Source organism: Triturus cristatus, chromosome 4_1 (assembly GCF_964204655.1).
Source record: "Triturus cristatus chromosome 4_1, aTriCri1.1, whole genome shotgun sequence".
Classification (NCBI taxonomy): Eukaryota; Metazoa; Chordata; class Amphibia; order Caudata; family Salamandridae; genus Triturus; species Triturus cristatus.
The window spans coordinates 430,177,288-430,201,741 of NC_140585.1; the positions used below are offsets into that span (position 1 = coordinate 430,177,288).

At 40.3% G+C, this 24,454-nt stretch overlaps 1 protein-coding gene across 2 annotated transcripts in view; it reads left to right on the top strand.

The window, feature by feature from the left end:
- The first annotated feature begins 11,274 nt into the window (after window positions 1-11,274).
- PRMT8 (protein arginine methyltransferase 8) overlaps window positions 11,275-24,454 on the top strand; it is a 759,198-nt gene continuing 746,018 nt past the window's right edge. For both annotated transcript variants that reach the window (XM_085650561.1, XM_085650562.1), the window contains exon 1: window positions 11,275-11,924. In XM_085650561.1, coding sequence (XP_085506687.1) covers window positions 11,856-11,924 — 69 coding nt within the window. In that variant the 5' untranslated portion in view covers window positions 11,275-11,855. The remainder of the gene's footprint in view (window positions 11,925-24,454) is intronic.

Here is a 24,454-nt window from a genome sequence, read left to right on the forward strand (position 1 = left end):
ACGGAACGTAAGATAAAAATAAGAATAACAAAACACAAAAGCAACATTAGAAATAAGAACTTAAAATCAGCATTGTCCAGACATTGGACAGAAGTAGGTCATAACATTGCACAACTGAGATTCACGATAATGGAAGTAATAAAACCACATCCCACTATGGATGCCCATAAACAAAGACTGAGAGCGGAATATTTTTGGATCAGGAAAATGGACAGCATGCAACCGAAAGGAATTAATGATAGAATTGAATTATCATGCTTTCTTTGAACATTTGTTGAGGAGACAATATTGTATTCCTGCTTGAATCCCTATCACCATCCCAATTCAAGATGGCTGAACTCATGAACTTGTGTTTTTCAGATGAGATTTCGTTTGGAACATACATTGTTGATTTGCTTTTCACATTGTTTGCATTGTTTATGAAAGATGGACAAGCCTTTTTGACATTTTTTCATGTTTCACTTTTTAATATCCTAAATGTGAGTTTGTACTTACGCATTGTTTTAAACATATGCCAGTAGTTAATTGTTTAAACAATTAGTAACATCGGAGTAACACACGATCTACCGGTTCTATAGCTATATTCACGCGTTTGAACCAATCAGAGTTTAATTAAGAGATATAATTCAAGTTTACACGTATATACTTGATTTTCATTGGTTAATAGACACGTGGTATCTCCACACACGCAAGAGTTTTAGACGGGTCTCGAGCGTGATAACACGTCATCTTGACGGGAACCAATCAACACAGATTTTCAATAGCACCAAGACGTGAAATTCTTATAAGGCAATTGTATTGGAAGATTTAAACCTATCAGGATTCACATAAATACCATAGATACGTGACTGTTCACTAACTCGATTTCTATTGGAAGACGAATACGCGGCAATTTTACACCAGGAAGTAAGTACATGACACACTCACGCAAACCGAGAACAACCAGGTTACCGATTTTTTTAACTTATGTAGTCAGCATTATGTTAAGGATTTATTTGAATGTGAAATTAGTTACCGTTTTGATTAACTAAAGAAAGTTACTGGTATTTACTTGTATATTGACTATGTTTTTTATATCGGTCTCTTTTCCAACTTCAAATCTAGAGATGCATTACCTTTAAAGAGTAGCGAGGTATTAGCTAGAAATTGTTCATTAAGCAATTAGAGCATTGTACTTGTACTTCACATAAGAGTTAAATAGGCTGAACAGCCCTGTAAATTTCCTTTTTTCTTTCCGATTACAGACCCCTGAGGAAGGGTCTACTTATCGACCCGAAATGCATTGGGTGATCGTAAAATTGTAAAATGACAGTAAATTCAGATGATTTAATGAATTTTGCAATGGAGATACAACAAAAATGGTTGTGAATAAACAAGGATGATAAATCAAGAGTACGGCCTTGAAAGAATTTTTTGAAAGTTGTTGATACGAAGTAGACCTATATAGGTCTCAGTATACCTGTGCGCGCCACCAATCCGGAAGAGGAATCTACCACTTTCGACCAATTTGATTTAATTTAAGACAGTGTTTCTTGACAAAACACTGGGAGGAAGCAGCACAAAATAACAAGAGTAAACTAGAGAACACATTCACAATGAGTGCCTGATGAACTATTGAATTAGAATCCATCCACAAACAACACATGATCACTCTCAGGTAGTGGCAGATCTCTTATGTCTGGTCTCGGTTTTGTGCAGTAATCAAGCACATCCAAACAATCATGATCAACATCATCTCTCACACTCACATTTTCAGCATCTGGCAAGAGTGTTGCTGGATTCACATTCACACATCTCTCAAGAATCACATTTGATGCTCCCAGAATGATTTTCTCATATTTAGTCATCCGACTATGTGACATATATTGAGTTCTGCTTCTTGTCAAAAGAATTGCCACATCATGAGGTACGAACACCCTTACAGGATATCCCATTATTATACCCTCACTCTGTTCCAAGCTTCTGCATGTAGCAGCCACTGCTTTCAGGCAACCTGGTAAACCCACAGCTACCGGGTCAAGTGTCGATGAGAAGTACGCAATTGGCCTTCTCAGACGTCCATGTTTCTGGATTAACACTGAAAGTGCACATCCATTTCTCTCACTACAGTACAGTTCAAACTCCTTCTCATAGTCTGGCATTCCCAGAGCAGGAGCTTCACATAATCTGCTCTTTAATTCTTCAAATGCTGCCATTTGCTTTGCATTCAGTTCCAAGGGGTCTTTCACCTCACGTTTGGTCTAATTAATCAGTGGCTTTGCTATCAGGGAAAAATTACTTATCCACTGACGACAATAGCCCACCATTCCCAGAAACATTCTTACTTCTCTCTGGGTCATTGGGGCTCTCTTTCCTCTGATAATTTTGATCCTGTCATTGGTCACTTTTCTCAGACCTTTTTCAATATTGTGTCCAAGATAATGTACTTCTTTCTTGCAAAATTGCAATTTGGCTGGAGATACCTTTAACCCTCCATCTGCCAGATGATTCAGTAAAGCTATGGTATCAACTTCACAAGCTTCACGTGTCTTTGATGCCACAAGTAGGTCATCAATATACTGTACTAGTACTGAGCTTTCAGGCATGATCAGACTCTCCAAAGACTTTTTCAACAACTGATTGAAAATTGAAGGACTCTCTGTATACCCCTGTGGGATACGGCAACATGCCAAAATACGCTGTCCAAACCGAAATGCAAAAATCGGCTGGCTGTCATGATGCAATGGAATTGAAAAGAAAGCATGGCACAAATCAATTACTGTGTACCATTCAGCATCATGAGGAATCTGATACAAAATCACTGACGGATTTGGCACAATGGGACAGCATGATACCACAATTTTGTTAACTTTTCTCAAATCTTGTACAATCCTGAACTTCCCATTAGGTTTCTTCAACCCCATTATCGGTGAATTACATGGGCTACTCAGTAACTCTCTCAAAACACCCTGCTGTATCATCTTGTCAATTATAGGTGTTATTCCTTCAATTATCTCTGGTGTCAGTCTGTATTGTGGGATATTAGGATAAGTGATTCCCTCTTTCACTGTAATCTTCACTGGATCTACATTATTCATCAATCCCACATCTTCTCCAGTAAAATCCCAAACTGCTGCTTTTACTGTATCTTTCAATTCTTGAGGCAAATCATCCGGATTAAATACAGCATATGTTCCAACAATCTCACTTTCTCTATTATCTAGAGTCATCCTGTACAAAACATCCTCATCTGGTGTCTCAAAAGCTATTCCATCCGGAGTACAAAAAATTGTGCAATTCATTTTACACAATAAGTCCCTACCTAACAAGTTCACTGGACTAGTGTCACAGACCACAAACCTGTGCATATCCGAAAATTTCCCTATCCTTACCCTTACTGGTTCGGTAAAATGAGTCTTAATCTGTGTATTAGCTACACCAACCACTTGGATTGCTTCGACTGAGAGAGGAAGATTTCTTATATCTGCTGACCTGACAGTTGATCTCGTCGCTCCTGTGTCTACTAAAAAAGTAACACTTTCCCCATTTATTTTCCCATCTACAAATGGTCCTGCCTGGTCTATTTCTAGAGTTGCTCCAAGTATGCACTCTTCCTCCTCTCTTCGGCACCGTCAGTAGTCCCCTTCAGACTCACTCCCCTCATTCTTTAACCAGTATTGCTGTACTGAGTTAGTACGTCTCGGTTTGTTTACCTGCTCATCATTGTAAAATCCTGAGTCCTGGTTATATTTCTGAGACCCTCTGTTTTGTGGCAAAGGCGGTTTTGGCTCTTGATTCTGCTGCTTGACAACCTTCTGCTGTTGCTGCTGATGATTAAACCCATCGTTCTGCACCTGTTGATTCAAGGATTTATTCTCATTACTCACTAATGGTGGATTCGTACACTCGGATCTCCAATGCCCCAACTGTCCACAGTTGTGACACAGGAACTTCTTTTTCGCCTCCTCTAAATTCCCCTTTCCTTTTCCTGTACCATATCTAGGCCTATTTCCTGGATTATTTGCTTGTTCAACCAGCTGTGCTTCTTGTCTTTCTGCAACCTTCACCTGTGCCCACATTGCTTTCTCCTTCAGCTTTCTTTGTTTTGCCTCAATTTCATCACTGAAGTACTTTGCATGTCTCAAGATCTCATCAATCTTCTTGCTCTGCCAAATGACTGTGTGCTCACGAATCATTTCACTGATTTCAGGTCTCAAGCCATATACAAATCTGTATACAAAATGACTCAAATCCTTATCACCCAGATGTTCATCTCCACTGAACTGTTTAAAAGCCAGTATCAGCCTTTCATAGAAAGCATAAATTGATTCTTTTGCTTCCTGATGTGTTCGATCTATCTTAACCCAATCTGTCTCTTTAGGGGGTACCTTATTCTTCAGGAACACAATAACCTGCTCATACTTTTTCATAACCTCCGGGTCTGGAGCTCCTGTTCTCTGATCTCTCGGGTATTCTTTAGCAGGCCAATCTACAACTATTTTACACTCTGCCCACAAGTCTGCTGGAACAATTATATCAAACAGACTATTCAGGTCAATCCACAGGACTTTTGACAATTTCACAAACCTATTTACCTGCCTATACCACTCGACAGGCTTTTCTCTCAGTCGAGGGAAATCATTCGTAAATGACAAAATATCCTGTCTAGTCCATGGGACATGTACATATCCTCCTCCAGGAATCTCTCTCATAGGATAAGCATCCACTGTTTTTTCCTTTTCTCTCATGGGAAATGCTGAGTAAGTCCTGTCCACTGAATCTTCTCTTTTCTTATACCACCTATCCTTTCACTTTTCCACATCACCCCATTTTCGCAATAAGGAAATCATTGCCTTAATCTGCCCTGTTCTGCCAACATCATTTAGATTTTCGATATCTTTATCAGAAAAATCCACTCGGTAAGGCTTCTGCAAAGCTTTCACGTTATCCATGTCAACTCCCATTTCACTCGCTATTCCTTTTAACCTGTCATGTGTACTCTTCGCCCTCCAGGTGATACTCTTGCACATGAATAACAACTCTCCATCATGATGATTTTTCAACATTTCTGTAGGAATTGTTCCTGCAATAAGCTCCTCCAGTTCTATGCGCAACCTAGCTACATCAATTGCCTGAGAATCTTTATCCTTCTTTTGGAGAACTTTCAACCAATCATTCAAATCCTCAGCCGTTATTTCCGTAGACCTTTTCACTGTACCCAGTTGTTCTGCCGCCATCCTCTGTGGTTCCAAAATTGATCCTCCCAAACAATCAGTATTCAATCCTGAATTAGGCTGTACATTTGACCCTCTACTGCATGTGTCATGTCTCAACTGTCTCAAATGATTCTCTCCCGTCCTCATTCCTGACTCTCCCGAAGAACCAACCAAACCATTTCCTACATAGGGAACTGTCAAACCACTTTCACCCATTCTTTGCTTATCAAAAATAGGCATAACCGGACCTATGGTTACAGGCACTGTAACTGCTTCTAGATTCTTTGTCAATTCCCTGATTTTCTCAGTCAATTCGGATGTAGTTCTTGCTAATTCTCTTGTTTTCTCATCCCCGATTGCATTCTCTCTCTCTCGCTCTCTCTCTCTCTCCCTTTCCGTGAAAGAACTACCACTTTTCAGATCAGGTGTCGCAATTTCTGTTTTAACGATTCGTAAAGTATCTCTTATGGGAGTAGCAACTGGTGTTTTCTCTTCTGGTTCTGGTCTATATGGAGGGGGTCTCTTGTAAATCATGTCATCCAAGACTTCATCCTCATAATCATTAGCCCCATACCTCCTCAATTCTGCATCAGGTACCTTTTCCATACCTTTCCTTCCTTCTGTTTCCTCAACAGTTCTCATAGGATATAGTCCCTCTGACATACTAGCATCTCGCCATCTCCTCATTCGATCATGATGAGTTTCACGATCATATTTCCTCCCAAAAATGTACCTATAATTACCTCCACTCCTCTGCTTTTCTCGCTCATGCACCTCATCTTCCAATTCTACCAATGCCTCGAACTGTGTCGGCCTTGGTCTAGGCTCTAGACACATCATCTTTTCGCGTAAGTTTCTCAACACGGCCAGATTAAATGAACCATGTTCCGGGAATGCTAAAACACCATCTTCTTTAGTGTACTTAGCCCAATTGTCTAACCAAATACAGGTATGATACCCATATTTCGCAACCATAAAGGATGCAGGAGTTCTTGTCAGAGGTAGCAATTCACCTTCTCTAGTTATTATGTTCTTATCCTTGTCGAACCACTTTTTAATTTTACCTAACAAGGATTTTTTCTTCTTTTCCTCCGTTTGGTAATATATTTTCGCGTTTACCACAACCCTCTAGTCCTTTCCGCAACTGTACGATCTTTCGTCCAATAACAGCGCGACTCACACCAATGCACCAATCCCGGAGCGTCTACGTCACCCTGTACTTCTTCCAATCCCTGCGCGGCTCACACCAACGCACTAATCACAGCGCGAGCACTGTTCTAACCCACTGTCCAATCACAGCGTGGTCTTTCTGACGTCAGTAGTCGCTGCAGTTGCTTCTACTCCTGTCTCCTGTCACTCGTCCACCCCTCCTTTACAAAGCCTTCTTGATAGACTCTGTTTTAGATTCTACAAAATCTATTAGTTACAACATATAAACATCTCCATTGTCTGCTCCGCTAACCACAGAATAGTAAAGACCTTTCTCACAAGAATCCCGCTTCTCTCCAGAACAGCGCTTACCTCTGCTCTACCACGGAATTATTGCTTTTGTTGACACAGTAGCACATCCCTCTACTCTGCCCTTCTAACATGCATCCATTAACTGTTTCCTCCCGGAGTGCTCCAAAGAGTCTCACAATCAACTAAATGCTCATACATTCACGCACTTTCACACCAGAAAATGTAGCACATTTACACAGAATCCTGTCTTTCCTGAGAACAGCGAACAGTCTGTCCCACTACAGAATTATAACACACGTTAACCAAGCAGCGCTTACTTCTGCCCAGTCCTTCAAACAAGCTCAGAGAATACCTATTACTTCTCCAGCAATAAGCTTTAACGGCGAGCCTTACGGATCCCTGGGACCTAAGACCAGAGTTTCACAGATAACCTTTGCTACCATACACACTCCTCTTATACAGAAAATATATCTCTAGTAGTAACAGACGGCGATGTCACTAATTCCGAAACCAGACAATGCGACGCGCAACTTCAATTGTCACACGCTTTTCCCTGCATACATACAGGGTCAACAATCCCGTCTTTCCCAAGAGCAGCACTCACTTCCCTCTGCCCTACTACGGAACCGTCACCAGCTCCCTACGTTCCAGAAGCCGTACACACTACATATAACTCAATCCGACGACTTCAACATTTAGTATTAGTACATGTATCAACATCAATCAATAAATCAATAAATCCGAAGCCTATATACAAGCAATCTATCAGATCAAGACAATAATCAAAACCATCCTCTGCTACCAGGAAACTGCTGCAGATCAGAGCATATAAATTCTCCCTACTTCCATGGACAGAGTAATTCCACAGTCATACGCACATACACTCATCATACGCTAGGGCCCATCACACCAACATTCATTCTATTACTCTATCCACACTGAATATATGAGAGAACTCCTAAATCAATCTGCAGCTAAACTGAGGTCAATGCAACCTAATTGATTTGTCTTGAATCATGATCTAAACAATAAGAACACATTTGAGATCTCAATAAATTGACAAAGAAATAACCACCCGACACTGTAATTCAAACAAAGGCTATTTTATCTAAATTAGTTCAAATGAAAGTCATTCAATAGCAAAATCATTATTCTCATAGTTACCTATTCTAGCTAAATGACGTATTTAGGTCAGGACAGGTCTCTCAAAGTCTCCCGAGTCGCCGTCCTTTCGATCAGCATCGATCCTCTCGAGCATAAGTTCGGGAAGAAGTGGCCTTAGACCCTCTCTAGTCTAACAATATTTATACTAAAACTTACACATTAAAAGTTACAAACAAGCTCTAAACGTCCGTTGAGCAGAGCGAGCAGGAAAGGATGTTGGCTCGCAACATTTAGAAAAAATCTCCGCTCTCGTATATTTCAAAAATAAAAACACGGAAGAAGGAAGCACAAACTAAATCCGCAACATTCATGGATGCTCTTCTCCGGAATTATAGTGAAGCCACCGCAAGTTTATCAAAATGTTCATTGTGACAATTGTTCTCTTCCAAGGATATCTGGCGATGAGCCCAAAGCTACTGTCCTTTCTGAAACTTTTAGCTCAGACAGAGGCCGAGGTCATGTTCAACCATATTCAGCGAGGCCTCTCTTCATATTTCATCTACTCAAATGCAGGCTGTAAATGTCGGCCATTTTCCAATAGGCCAAAATGGACAATCTTAATTAAAAGAAACACAAAACAACGTTACTACATCGTATTGATTATACAGTGTTAATTCCCATTAATACCCTTATGTGTATGTAATTATCTAGCCATCTGCGACATAAAGAAGCATTAAAGCATATTATTTTAAAGCGTAAACACATAACAAATAGAACTTTAGCCACACGTATTTAATTAATCTGCTCACCAACTTAGTTTACGTATTAATAAAGCCACACAAATGCATTCCCACGTGTAATTCTTTCATTAGTAAGGTTGATTAGTCAGAACACTCGACAAAAATTAATATTCAATAATTATTCATTAATAATTTTAATTATGACATATAGAAATATAAACTGAAGTTTGAGTTTAAATAGAAAACCCTGCTCCAGCAGAGGCACATGGTCTCTCCAGGACTCCACCTTACACATCAAGTGTCTGGAGTTACTGGCGGGCTCCCTCAGCATCAAGTCCTTCGTAAAGGACATGGTAAAGTCCACTGTTCTCCTTTGCAAGGACAATCTGTCGGCTGTCAGATACATAAATTTCCTTGGGGAGACGGGGTCCAAATATCTAGCACTTTTGGCCAAAAGTCTTTGAGAGTTTTGTCTCCAAAAGAATACCTCTGTCAAAGCGGAGTATCTTCCAGGCAAACTGAACGTGGTAGCAGACTGCTTTTCCAGGCATCTTCTCAACTCAAGCGACTGGAAACTTCATCCTTCAGTATTCAATTGTCTTTCTTTTGATCTTAGGCTCTATATCATTAGACCTTTTGACTTCCTCTACTAACACCCAACTCCCTTCCTTCTTCAGTTGGAGCCCAGATCTTTTAGCTCTTGCTTCAGATGCAATCCACTAGTCATAGCCCCAGTCTCTTCTTCTCTATGCTTTCCCCCCCTTTTTTCTTCATCTCTTGGGTCCTTGTGCAGACACGCAGGCAACAATCATCACTAATTCTGATCACCCCTCATTGCCGGTCTCAACTGTGGTATCCAACTCTTTCAGAGCTGTCAGTGGCTTTGCCAGTCTGGATTCCTCACTTTCCCGACTTGCTCTCCAACCCTCAGGGTCTGCATCACACCTCATGTTAGACGGAACTCAGTCCCTCATTGCATGGAAGATTTTGGGGCATCATGGAGAAGTCCAGGAATTTTGAAGGAAGCTATCCAATTTATTCAACAATCCTAGGCCCCTGGCACCGCTAAGATCTACAAGTCAGCTTGGTTGGTATGATACAGATGGTGTCTGGACAGGGATTCAAACTCCCTTTCAGCAAATGTAGCTTTAGTAGTGAATTAAGTTTTATGTTTGTTAATTTCACAGCCTGACAATACTGATCTCTCTCTCAAGCATTAATCTGCAAAATTGACTATACTTTTGTGTTTGGGATCCTTCAGACTTGTCTCAGATGCTAAAGCTTTAGATGTGTCTTTGTTTCGTTAGCATCCTCTAGTTTCCTTTCGGTTTTTAGGTGTACAAAGGCTAATTTAATGTCATTTAATTACCTTTTTTCTCCTTCTCAGTCTATGTTATGTGTTGGTAATTGTTTGAAAACGTATATTTCATTAACTGCGAATCTCAGAAATTCCTCTTTCTTCCAACTTCTAATTTCCTTTCAGAAACCCCGCAAGCCAGGTTCAGCTCCGTCCTTGGCCTGTTGGGTTCGATGGATCATGTCTTTGGCTGGCATCAGCACAGATTCCTTTGGCACCCATTCAGCCAGTGGGGCTGTCGCCTCTAGGGATTTCTGGGCTTGTGCAGGTTTTTATTACATTCTCAGATCTACAGACTGGTCAAACGTTGATAAGTTTAGAACTTTTTATTGTAAGTCAATTTCTCATCTGGCTGAATCTGTCATTTTGTTGTTGAACAAGCATAATATGAGCCTTTGGTCTTGTAATAAAATTGCGATTTTCCTGGCCTTGATAGTCAGAAAGGCTAGATTTTATTAAAGGCACGGAGGAGAGTATTATCACACCACTATTTCTTTAACCCTCCCTGGTTCCTTTTCTCTGCAGTTCCTGAGCCTTCAACCAGTTCCACTTCGTCAACCGAACTGGCCCACAAGTTTCTCCTCCTTTGGACCCTCTTAGCGGATTGCCTTGGCTGTTCCAGGATTTCAGAGCATGCTTCCTGTTTTCTTTCTGGACATCCTCAAGGATTTAGTGACTGTTTTCCTAACTTTGACTTCTGTTCTACATTTGTTCTCTAGTCCTTATCTGGAATGACTCTTGCAAGAAAAGAGGCCTTGTTGCTCTCAGTCAAGATAATTATTACTGTATTCGATGTCCTATTGGTCAACCCATTATGATGTATTGCTTGTAGTTCTTTCCCAGGGTTTTCTGGCTAATGTAGTGTTTTACATCTTGGTTGCTGTTTAATAAATGCAAGAAAAGTTTCTTTTTGACACCAAGGCTAGGAAAATCTCAATTATCTTGGAAAGTGGGACAGGGGAGCTGGCAGGAACACAGGTGCCATCTTCCTGGTTGGCGTAAATAGAGGCATATTGGGCTATGTTTGTGGCTGAAAATACCTGAGTGACTAGGGCTCGTTAGTTTTATCCTTCTTTTTCACTCTTTTTTCTGTTTCTCACTCATTCTCTGTCCTTTCTCTCTAACTCTCCTTTTTTTTGTTTTTTTTCCTGACACTCTCTGTCTCTTGCCCTCTAAGACTCTCACGTTTGAGATGGTCTAGCAAAATCGGTCCATCTGTCCCTCTTTTGCTCTCTCTCTCGCACACACAGACAGGGGCGGGAGAGAGAGAAATTTCTCTGCATATGGATCTTTTTCACTCTGCCTCTCTCCTCCCAGCACTCCACGTTCCTCTCTCACTTCACCTCACGGAAACTTCTTCAAGCCCTTCATAAGATTAAAGTCGAGCTGAAAAGAGTTAACGGCCTGACCCAGAAAATCGATCTCGCGGCGGCTGCGGTGCTCTGGCAGAGAGGAACAAGAAAGTGGAGCTTGTGACAGAAGAAAAGTTGTCTGACCTCCTCTGAAAGGAAGGGGCTGCGGAGAGAGTTCAGAGCCGGCTCGCGCTGCGCCACATCTATCGCGCGGCCGAGAGGGGGAAGGATGGGGCGCCGCTCTGCAATAAGCCAGCTCTATTCTTAGAATCCAAGTTTCCCCGTGAGAAATAATAAGGGAGCACCGGGCAATGCTTTTATTGCATATTGTTTGCTTTCCGGAGATCCTCCGTCTCTCGTCTGGGATCGTGAACCGATGAGGGCACGCACCAGCTCAATGCTTATTTGATTTTCTTTCTTTTTTATACTTTCCTTAAAGATCATTTTTTGTGGCGCTCCACTTGGTGCGCTTAGTTCCAACTGTTTTTCTTCTAACGTCTACAAGCAGTTACCTTACCCTGCAGGCGAGATTTTAACGGTGTTTTTATGAGACGAAGTGCAGTTCGAACAGGAATACCCACAAGACTGCAGTACGGAGATTGCCGGTTTTGTTTTCGGAAATTTGAAGCCTCCCCGCCTAGCTCTTATGGGAATGAAGCACTCCTCCCGCTGCCTGCTCCTGAGGAGGAAAATGGCGGAGTCCGACAGCGCTGAGGTAGGACGGGAGGGAGTGGGGGGGATCTTTCACACACGGCACAGTCCAGGCGCACACTGCAGCAAGGGTGGAAGGGGAGTTGATCGGACACTTCCTGCCCAACTGTTCCCACAGAACAGAGGTTATCTATCTATCTATCTATCTATCTATCTATCTATCTATCTATCTATCTATCTATCTATCTATCTATCTATCTATCTATCTATCTATCTATCTATCTATCTATCTATCTATCTATCTATCTATCTATCTATCTATCTATCTATCTATCTATCTATCTATCTATCTATCTATCTATCATCTACCTATCTACCTATACGCCTGCCTACCTCAATGGTCCCCGCACACTTCTCTCCACCTCTCTCTGTGTACCTTACTATTATATCTATTTACATCTAGTCAATGCAGTGTTTCAGTACTTCTTTGTAATTCAGATTCATTGAGTGTTCACCGTAGAGTTTGGAAGTGATTTACACGGATATAGCACACGCATTAGCTACATAGCATCATTTCTGAGCTCCTCATATCATGCATTTTAGCTGATATAAAAAGACACCTTGTTTTATTCTGTATGATAAATGCTGATAGCGCATCCGCATTATACATTCCAGAAGTGATTTTAGCATCCCATATTTTCACGTGAACTTGAAAGTGCACTTACTCATAGACACCGAGCTCTCATTCCACAGGTGATCTGTGGCTCGAATGCATCGCGTTGCCCGTCTTTAGATGCATGTGTTAATCGAGGCTATGGTTCATATTCTACGGCATCTGCTGTGGGACGTCCAACCCCTGCAGAGCGAAAGCAGAAGGCTCGCGTGCCTGCTTTGCAGAGGGCTCTGCCTCTCGAGCACAATGCGGGAAGAGACAGACCCACTAACAACGCTCACCGGGCTGCAGTGGCGCGCGATGGTTTTTCTGAGCAGGCGAGAAGCGGCGCGAGCTGTCCAGGGTCCTGAACTGGACCGGTTTGTAAACAAACCGCAGGTGTTGAAAGAGGTGTGAAGCACAGGGACGCCGCAGTGTGGAATGCTCCTCCCTGCATAAGCGCAGGCAGGAGGAGGCACACAGATTACGCTTCACGGTATTAACCCATCACTATTCCCTCTAGATTTCATATATGCGCGATGATTTGCGATTAAATTAAGAGCAGAAATGCCACTTCGATGCACGCATTGCACGTTTACGTGTTCGAGGAAATGCAATGCTTTCCGTTAATTTCCAGCTAGTTGACACAGCCGCCTGGAGTTCCTTTCTCAACCTGGCGGTGAAACGCGTGATGAGCTTCCATGCACACGCGTTCTTTATGCTGTACAACTGCTCGAACATTTCTCAATCTTTCCCTAGTGGGTTGGACAATTATCCCGCACAAGGTTTGTTGCCGGCGCTGATGGTGTGTTGGCATCTTTTCTATGTGAAGCGTTAGGCATGTACTTTCAGTGCGGGGCCCTCCTTGTGTGCATTTCGTGCTGACAGGGTAGAATGCCCCCAGGTCAGCCACCCTGAGCCCCCTCTTCCCGCCTTCCCAGAGTTGTACGCCTGGCATTTATTTCCTTTTAGGAGACGCATTCCGCCAGTGAAAGGGGTTACTATAAATAGCATCAGAGATGCACCAGTGAAGTGCTGCCGTGCGGTGCGCGTGCGCCTGCTGCTCCCATTAAGCAGCGGAAGAGGCACATTAGAAGAGCCGCGGGTGCAGCACGGTATCTGAACACCATCCACACCTAAAGGGTTCGACCCGGCCAACTGATGGCACAGAGGCATGCAAATATTATTTGACGTCGTTCTCTGCCCACCACCCCACATCCTCCATTGTTTCTTTTGTTATTTGCCATCCACAGAGTACAACCATGTAATTAAAAGGGCACCCTGCTCTTTTGGAAGTCTAAGGATGGCTTTCCAAAAGGGTTGAAGGTTTCCATCATAAACTGAAGTCTGACTAGTTTTCCGAAGAAGTGCTATCAGTGGAATGAAGGAAGTGCCTGCAGAGGACTTAGACTCTTAGCACGAGTGCTGTTGTAATTATGACATTGATGGAAACTGGAGTTTTGTGCTCATATCGGTTTTACAAGTATTGTATGAAAACACACCGGCTTTTCTCCGTCAATATTTCATCAGGAAAAAGCGGCAAAAATGCAGAGAAAATGTGAGAAATACCTGTAGAAATAGGTTTGCAAGGTGTAATTCCGGCAGTAAATTCTACATCCTGATTGGAAAACTCCGAATGCTGCAGTAATTCTGCACTTCAAAATAGAATTCCTGTATCAGATTTCCCAATATTCTGCATTTCTATGTGGTGTTTGTAAAGCACAACTTTGGCGACTGACTTTACCTGTTACCATGAGATGCTGCTCTGTTGGGATCCATGGTGATTTACTGGGCAGGGTGTTTGTGCATTTGCCCAGGATTCCATCTTTGTACATTATAAATCACTGGCTATGCCCTCCTCTGTCTTTTGGTTCGCGCCCTATAGTTCTGACTCCTTAGTTATCTGTTCATCTCCCGTAATGTGCATGTTAGTGTTTTTGATTCCCAATACGAATTTTCTTGGTTGTGTCAGTGTTCTTGTTTGACCAGTGTCTAAGCCTGTGCGTGAAATTCCGCTTGTGGAGTTTTTTCCACTCTGCGCTTCGCGTAGCTCGCAGAGTTCTGAAAAGCTCTGCAGAGTGGAGTTTTTTCCTCACTCGCCCTCGCCGGCGCTGAGCACACGCGAGGAAAATCTTACTCCAGACCACCTCCTGGCGAGATTTGTCAATGCGGGAACTCGCGGCTGGTCGCTACCGCTCGCATTGACAAACCTTCTGTTCATGTTGAGGAAGGTGCCGCTCAAGTAGAAAATCTACTTGAGCGTCAGAAAAAAGCAGCGCACTCTTGCGCTGTGCCTGGTGCCACTAGCGCTGATTTTACAGCGTGGGACAGACACCCGGCACTAAAAATTAGCGTGAATGGCACAATGTAATGCACTCCGCCGCTTGTGGAACTCTGTGTAATGTGTCAGAGTTTCTTGGTCAGAACTCCACGAACTTCCCCCCAGGCCTACCTGTGTCTTCTTATACTATTGTCCTTGCCCGTGCTTTCAAGATATCATGCCTGTTTCTTGTTCTCCAGTTTTCCTCTTTTCTCAGTTTCCGTTATTCTTTTTTTATTGAAAAATTAATCTGTAAAAGTCTTTTTGTATGGGAAGTTTTACTTACAGGTAAAGCTTCATGAGGGTGGTTAGCTTATCACCTTCATGATGCGGTAAAGTTTGCTACTTTCTCAAACATTACTGGTGGAACCATAAATAGACACATCTATTTCGCCCATTTCACAGCCTAAAAAAGGCACATAACGGTTTTCCCAAGGGTCATATGGTGCCCTTCATCATGGAGACCTGCCCTTAACAAATCTTACACTGTGATCTCAAAGCAGGAATATTCTGGTGTAAACTACCCCTAAACTAGCGGGGCCCTGTTACTGTCACACCCCACCATATTCAGTGGATGTGCCTGGATCCCTTGGTGCCACTGACACTGGTTCCATAACCTGTGCTTAATTTGAGCCGGTGGTTGCAGGTGGGCGCCACCGGAACTTACTTTAGGGGGCCGGCACTTACTTTTCCTCAACATATTTGAATGCAGAGCAAGACAGAAAAACACACCAAACGTGGAAAGAGGGAGGAAGAGGAAGACAGAGAAATAGTGACAAAAGGAGAAAGCAGGGGTGGAAAACAACCTGCAAGAGTGAGATAAAAGGGTAGAGAGAGCCAACTTGAGGATGAAAGAGGCATGAGGTGGAATAAAGACTACGAAGGCTTTGCATTCGGCAACCCCACCCCTCTCACACATTCATAGCGCCAGTCACTGCCTTTTGAGCAAAACACTGGGCTCCGGCAGATACATTTTTTTAAACAAATAAATGACCGTCCTTAACTGAGGACCCAATGTACCAAGAGACTTGTCTTATAAAAGTGGACACAAGGAGGGCACTGACACTTTTTAGCCAGTCTTTAATTTTGCAATGTGACCTAAGTCGCATCATAAAATGTCCATTTGCAGATGATGACAGAGTGACCTCGTTAATAAATATTAATTAGACAGATCACTATGTGCACCCCCTTGTGATTGGTTATAAACGCAGGGATGGTGGTCTGCAAGGAACAGCACCCCCCACCCCGTGGTTGCAATCACAAACAGGTTTTTCTTTTTTTTCTATTTTTATTGAAATTTGAAACCATCGTACTTCACAGGGCACAAAGATGCTCCTTTCGGCAGAAGTTACATACAAAGCACTAGTCACGACTACTATTTTCCAGTCCAAGGTGCACATGGCAACAGATTTATACTTATACGAAAGTTCTGGTCCACACAATAACCTTTGGTCCTCGGAGCAACAAAAGTGAGTAAAGCAGGTCTCAAACATCAAGGGGATCAGTTTCCCCTATTGACCTTTTGAGTTTATTGGCCCGTACCTGTTCCGTTTTCTCTTGAATCCGCATACCCATGTCCAGTGCCCACTGTCGCTTCCAAGAAGTTGGAGGTCTGTGTTCTCTTGCTTCTTCATCAATGACCGTCACCCCTTGTTCGGTGCCCCTATTTCTCTCTGATCTGTTTGAATCTGTGTATCTTAATGTTCCGTAGTGCAGAAACACTTATCCAAGTGAGCCACCTATATATTGGTTTACCAATAATGGCATTATTGTTGTGCATTAAGTTATCCAATTTTAGTTTATGGCGTTTAATTCTCTGCATGTTCTTCCTCGAGCAAAACTCTCTTATCTTCATCTACATACTGACTTGAGGCCTCTTCGCTGTATGTGCCCTCTCTCCATTCTTATCATTTTCTGCACTTTCTTGTATGCCTGTCACTGTTTTCCTCAATGCTTGCCTTTCTCCTACTCTCCCTACCTTTCGCTATATGCTCAAATACTAGCTCTTCTCTCTCCTCTAAAACCTATCTTGGCTGGGATTATCACCTTGTACATTTCTCTCTGGTTGTGTCATGTATCCAATACCCATTTGATAAAGGTACTATAAATGATACATTAAACAAACTGTCTCTGGACTTGGATCTTGTCAGTGGAGCAATGGTGGTTTGATATCCAGCAACTTTCAAATACATTTAAGGCAGGTTTTTAAAGTCTACAGAAGTTGGCATCTTCAGTGTATACACTACCTAGTAAATGCAAATCTTGAGTAGCTGTACAGCTTGAATGAAGGATTAATTTGATCAGATGGTTGCAGATTGGGTCTACTGGTATTCGTTTCTGGCGACTAGCACTTACTGACAGACTTTGACCCAGAGCAAGAGAGAGAAAAACACAAAAGGATGATAGGAGAGAAAGACTGAAAACAATGACAGAGGAAAAAGCAGCAATGAAAGAGAATCTGCAAGAATGAAATAATAAGGGCAGGTTGTCTGTGGTGGTGGAAGAAAGCCAGATGCGGTGGAACCAAGGTTTAGCAGCCTTGGTATTCTGCAATCCTGGCATTCGTCAACATCGACTGCGTCCTCTTAGAAAAATGTTATGCACAATCACTTATTTTATGAATGAAGCACTGGCCTGAACTCACTATCCTTTACCTTTGTGGGCTCGAAACGCGTAATGGCTGTGCTTTGGAGCAGACAATAAAATAACATTCTAAGCACCAAATTGTGGTCCGAGCTCCTATCTGCAGCGGCAAAAACGAGTGCAAGAAGAGGAGTTGAAGTCATATGTATATATATATATATACTGAAAAAAACAAAGGTTTCAGGGGCGTTATAGTTAGGAATTGGCATTTAAAAAACCTTAGAAATTCACTGAAAAAACCATAGGTTTCAGGGGCATTATAGTTAACTGGACAGTTCCCTCGTACAAAACCCTAGAAATTCCCCTGTTATAGTTAGTTCAGCTAACTGTTTCTGAACAGTTTTAATATGTTTAATATATATAGGGAAAGGCCTGTTGAAGAATAAGTGGGTGTACAAGTGTGTGAATGGGTGATTTTCTAGGTGCGTAACTGACTCTATAAGTGAGTCATTAAATGTATCTTACTGCAGACTAGTGACTAAACTGTGTGAATGTCTGTATCTGTTTATCTGTTGGTGTATAAACGGCTGCATGGTTTTGTGAATATCAATATGAGTGTCTCTATGGGTTATTGATTGGTTGTCTGAGTATCTGTATGGGTGCCTGAGTGTATGTGTGGGTGGGGTGTGTGTGACTCTGTGCATAGATGTGTGAGTGGGTGATTCTATGGGTGCATGTTTTTAAGGGTTCAACTGTGATGGACTGTATGGTTGGGTGAGTGTATGTAAGGGTGTGTTAGTGATTGAATGTATATCTCAGTTGTACATGTGACAGTAACTACATATGTGAAACACAGTGTATATGTGTATAAGAGTAAATAACTATCTATATGTGAGAGTGTGTGATTGCGGGACTGGCTGTATGGATGAGTGTGTGCTTGTACTAGTAATTGATTAAGAGTGTCAACCTTTTTTAGTATTTTTATGAGTAAGTGAACTTGAGTGTGTTTAACTGTATAGGTGAGTCAATTGGACTGTGTTTAATTATTTGCACAATTAACTAGGTGCGTCAGCACCTCAATGGATGATTGGCAGTGTGTGAGTGTCTATATATCTGTATAAATGCATATGATAGTCTTGTACGGAGTGACTGTAAGTATGATTGACTGTACAGGTGAGTGAGTGGAGGTGCATGTAGTCCTAAGAGTAAATGAGTGGGTATGTAGTTATTGGTATTGGAGTATCTATGGTTTTCAAAATGGCTGTCTGAAATTTTGAGTTGGTGTATCAAAAGTTATATTAGGGTGTGAGAAGGTGTACTAATTTATCACATAGATGATGTCATCAGTGATGCCATCAGTGATGTCATTTGAGATGTCATCAGTGATGTCATCAGTGATGTCACTGACCATGTCATGAGTGATATAATATGTGACGTCATCAGCAGTGCATTGCGGGGCGCGAGTTATAGTTAGCTGAACTAACTATAACAGGGGAATTTCTAGGGTTTTGTACGAGGGAAATGTCCAGCTAACTATATTGCACCTGAAACCTATGTTTTTTTCAATGAATTTCTAAGGTTTTTTAAATGCCAATTCCTAACTATAACGCCCCTGAAACCTTTGGTTTTTTCAGTGAATATATATATATATATATATATTCACTGAAAAAACCATAGGTTTCACACACGTTATAGTTAGGAATTAGCATTTAAAAAACCTTGCAAATTCACTGAAAAAACCATAGGTTTCACACATGTTATAGTTAGCTGGACATTTCACTCGTACAAAACCATTGAAAATCAAAAAAAATACAAAATTATTAAAAAACTAAAAAAAAATACAAAACAAAAAAAAACAGTTCTTTTCAGAACTCACTTCACTTCTCCAAGAAGAGCTATATTCCTAATATACTGTGTTGTAATTTTATTGAATGAATGTGTAGTGTATACATGAATGATTAAAATGATTGAAATGACTGAGTGAAGAGGAGGAAAGGACAGACAGAATGAGTGAGAAAAGGAAAGTATGATAAGTCATTAAAGGGAAGTGAAAGACTGACTGCAACAAAAGGACTAAGGGTAGAGGATACAGGTAAGAAGAGTGAATGAGTAAGGGAATGGCAGTGAGTAATGGAGAGTGATGGAGGGGGAGTGAGAAAAGGGGAGTAAGGGACGGAGATAGGGAAAGGGAGTAACAGCAGGGTAAAGGGATTGAAAGTAAGAGAAGTGGAGTGATGGTGAGATAAGGGGTATGAGGATTTTAAAATGGGGTAAGGGAAAGTGAAAGATGGGGAGTGAGGGGATGGAGGGATTTAGGAAACTGGAGTGAGAGAAAGGGAGTCAGGATTTCAATGAGCAAAGGAGAGTGAGGGAGAGTGAAGGAAAGAATGCAAAAAGGTGAAGGGGTGTGAGATACAGACAGGAGGAAGTGAAGTAGGAGAATAGGAGTGACTATGAGTAAAGGATAGTGACAGTTAGGGAAGGTCAGGGAAGGAGAATGACGGAGAAGGTTAAAAAATTAACATAGATGGAAAATGAGTGATGGAGAGAGGAGGAGTGGTTAAGGAAATTAAGGGTAAAGCAGACAAAGGGAGAGAGACAGAAACAGAGACAGAGAGCAAGGAACTGAGAATGAGTAAGGCAGTTAGAATGACTGAGACATATGGAGACAGGGAGAGAAACATGGTTGAAAAAATAGTGATGGAGGCAGTAAACCTAGGGGAGTAGTAGAGAAGGAGTGAGGGAGTTACGAAAGAGCAGTAAAGGAAGAAGAGAGAGGGAAGGGGAATGAGAAAAGCAGAGTGAGGAGAAGTGAAGAAAAGGAAGCATGAAAGTGAAGGGGTGAGAAATACAGATATTTTAAACTTACCTGACCAACAAAATAACTTAATTAGAAATAAATGTTTTTTTTTAATTACATGACAAATGGATTCAATTTCCAAAATTTTCTTTCTAGATCTGAAAAAAAGAAAAAAGTAGTAATATTTAACAATAAATTTTAGAATACAGTACACATATTTTCATATTTAACAAAGTAATTTTTTGCCCTTTTTTTGCTGTTTTCAGAATATATTGAATTTCACTGAAAATAGTGATATCAATTCTATTCATCACTTAACAGCGGGCAAACAAATAAACAATCTGAAAGATTGTTTAAAAAAGCCCTGAATCTATCCTCAGTAAAACATACCTTGATAGAAATGTAAGATATATATTAAAAATATCTTCTAAGAACAATAACTATTTGCAATAAATAACGTCTGTAACTCTTGTTGCTTAAGCACATACACCAAAATATTATCTGTCAAAGAAGTCCACAATAGAAACATTTACCTTTCCATGAGGCCAAATGGTAATTTTTTAATCCTTTTTAGGTGAAATATCCAATGGTAATCCTATAAAATCGAAATAATGGTTTCTTCAGATGCTGCAATTTGTATCTAAAATTTTGGTTTTAGAAAAGTTAAGTAGGAATTTGGTAATTCTGCAGGCAAACGTTGCTTGAAAATCAATTGAGAATCATTACACAGTGTCCAGCCTTTTTCACATTTTAGATAAACTGTGTAATGACCAGAAGTTATAGAAGGTCCATCATGGAAAATTATTGCAACTGCAACAAAAGTCTTTCCTGATATTGATAATTGATTTCCTACAAACTTCTTTATTAAAGTGTCCAATTTTGTTCCATCTGCTCTACAACGTCGCATCATTAAAATTATATACTGTCCATATTTCTTTAAAAATAACGTTGATAACATTTCTGATTTACATTGAGAACATTCCATGTTGTGATTTGCATCTTTAACTAATTTACTAAAAGTCACTGATTTACTCTCTGGTAATGTTAAATGTATGAACCTTTCAGAATCAACATTAGTGCCGCATGTGTTCATACAGTTTTCACAACAATGTTCCCATTTATAAGAGAGACCAAACATATTTTCTATTTCTACCCCTTCATCTTCCAGTACCATAAGCATATACATTAAGAATTCCTGTGCATGTTGCTGGACATTTTGTGTAAACTGTGTACATCCAGAACATACATCTAAAAGATTTCTAACATCAGAAGCACTTTCTGTTTTAGTTTTATCATTACTCAACTTCTCATAAAGGAAACTCAGCAGAGAACAAAATCTTTTTTCATGATTTAGTATTATCTGCTCTTGCAAACTTTCAAGATAAAATACAACATTCAGCACTACATTAGCGTAGCAGTTGACACCAGAGCTATTTTCAAAATGACAACCAACAACCTCTTCAACATTGTCCTTTTTCTTTTTGCTTGCAATCACATCACTCTCTTTTTGTTTTCTCTTCTGTACATCCTCATTACAGATATTCTCAATTCTCCTTTTCCGACAAACAACACGTTTTTCAAACACTGGAGACTGACCTAAATGAGGAGCATAGCTTCTTCTTAATCTATTATACTCCTTTACACACTTTGCATCAGCACTAACTTTTGAGTCATCAAAGTCTATCATGAATAAACCAGATAATTTTTTCACGCGTGACAAAGCAACATATGCCATACCTTCTTTAAACACACTAGATCCAATGTTTACAAAAGCACTATCTACAGTTAATCCTTGAGATTTGTGAATAGTTACAGCATATGCTAGAGAAAACGGAAACTGCTTCCTATGTACATATAAGTCTGTCACAAGCACAAAACTAACTGAACAACGACTAATGTCTTTAACCTCTTCAATCTGACCAAATTTTATTTTTAAAAATTCAATTCCATCTTTTTTCTGGTAATTAACAAAACCCACAACTTTACCCATAGCTCCATTCACTAAACCTTTTTCTACATTCAAATTACGTCTTAATCATACATACATAAAGATTCTTTTCTAAACCAGCTGTTTTCGATATGTTTTTCTCTAGAGAATCCAATTTAGTTTTCAATTTGCCTGTGAATATAATAGTTATTCTTTCATGCTGTATTTTATCCACGGCTTCCATTTTCATAATCTCTTCATTTTCCAATTTCAAAAGTTTTTCATTGAATATAGAGCATTCATGTAGTGTTGGCATTAAGCAGATTACAGTATTTTTTTCTGCAATTTTCTTGTATATTTTCTCTGGAACTATTTGTTCTGTTGGAAACAAATTACAGAGCAATCGACTCTGTAAAGCTTTTCTGCCATGTCTGAGTAGTCCAATTCTGATATCTTTGAGAATACTTGCATAATCATCATAATTTGCTTGCCGCATATTGGTAATGAGTTCTTTGTACTCAAAGTATGACCAAATATTCACATTACCTATGCTTCCTAATGACTTTTTCGTGTCTTCATGTGCAAGAGTATTAAATACTGGTTGTCCTTTAACTGGAGTGAGCTGCAGTAGATCCCCAAAAACTATAACATGCTTTCCTCCAAATAACACGTCATAGTCTGTCTTTAGAATTTGCTGCATTCTTAAATACACAAAGGCAAGCATTAAGTTTGATACCATGCTTAGCTCATCAATAATGAGAACTTTCATTTTCTTCAACACTGTTTAAACTTCAAAACATGCTTCTCCTGTTAGCATGTGGTATTCTATTTTGTTCTCATGCTCTACTGGTAACATTAGCAAACAATGTAAGGTAATTCCTTTTATGTTATATGCTGCTAACCCAGTTGGAGCAGTAACAACACAAGACAAACTTGAATCAGTTGTTTTCTGTAGGTAGCTTCTAATTACTTTAATTAAGAAACTTTTTCCAGTTCCAGCTTGTTCACTCACACACATTCTGATTGGTTCAAATGTGCATGAGCACTCTTTATTTTCATGTAGTAATCCATGATCAATTTGTTTTGTGACTTCTTCATAAATTTGTTGTTGTTCATCATTCAGTTGTTGTTCCAAATTTGGTAAGTCTATTAAATCTTCCTGAGCTTGATTCATAGCTGTTTCCACTTCAGTCATGGCTATTACAGCTTCATTTTCTACGATTGGTTGTCCTGGGGGGATCTTGACTGACCGTACCAGAACTTTGACTGTCTTGAGAACTGTCTCTAGCTACTTCAGCTGCAATTGTAGCTTCTTGTTCAATTTCTTCATTTAACATTTGCACATAATTGTGAAAGTACTGCATTCTATGCTATCTTTACATGCATTAAAGGAATCTTCATAACTCTGACAATCTCCAAGTAATTCATCCTCTGAATGCCATGGTTTAAACAGCTGTAAAAGTGCTACGTAGCAAAATTCCTTTTTGTCAGTAGTGTCGCAACTCAGCTTCCTGTGATTAATCAAACTTCCTTTTGTTTGTTTCACCAAACATCCTTCCTCACCAATGACTTTATATTTTCCATTGTTGATGTCTTCTGTGGCATTCCGTGTAAAAATGTAGTTCTGCAGCACTTCATAGAGACACATGTTCTCAAGATGATGACTTCTGTTTGGGTAATATGTGTCCAACATATTTGTTTTCAAAATGTCTGTACTTTCTGGTTCGTTCTCTGCTAAATATTCAATTTCTCGAATAGATTTCAGTACCCGATTTCGCATTCCTGCAAGGCCTAAACTTACCCAAATTATTCTTCTGGATTTGGAGTACAGACTTGCAGATGATAACCTATCTGAGCATTCATATGACCCAATTTCTCGATGCAATAACATCTTTAAACTGAAACTGTATAGCTTTTTACTGACAGTCTTCTCGTGAGAAATCTCTTCCCACATTTCTTTCAATTCCGTTTTCTCAGATTTAGTGATGTAAGATGTGACATACCGAGCAACAGCAATAGAATTGTCAGCTACATACTGAGTATCCATGTTAGCATTCCACATGGATAAAATGACTGGGTTGTAGTCATTTATATATGTTGACTCTTCTTTTCTTCTTAGGTTGTAGGTATTTTTCGGAGATTTTCTTGTAATGGTATGTCGCACAGCTGACATAAAACTGTTTGCTCTTCCTTTTGAAAGAACAGGTCGTGGAAATCCAAATCGACATTTTGTGTAGAATTTATCTTTACTCTTGTACTTTCGTCGACAGTATTTTACACACAGATGACTTTGGAAACGTAAAACTTGCTCT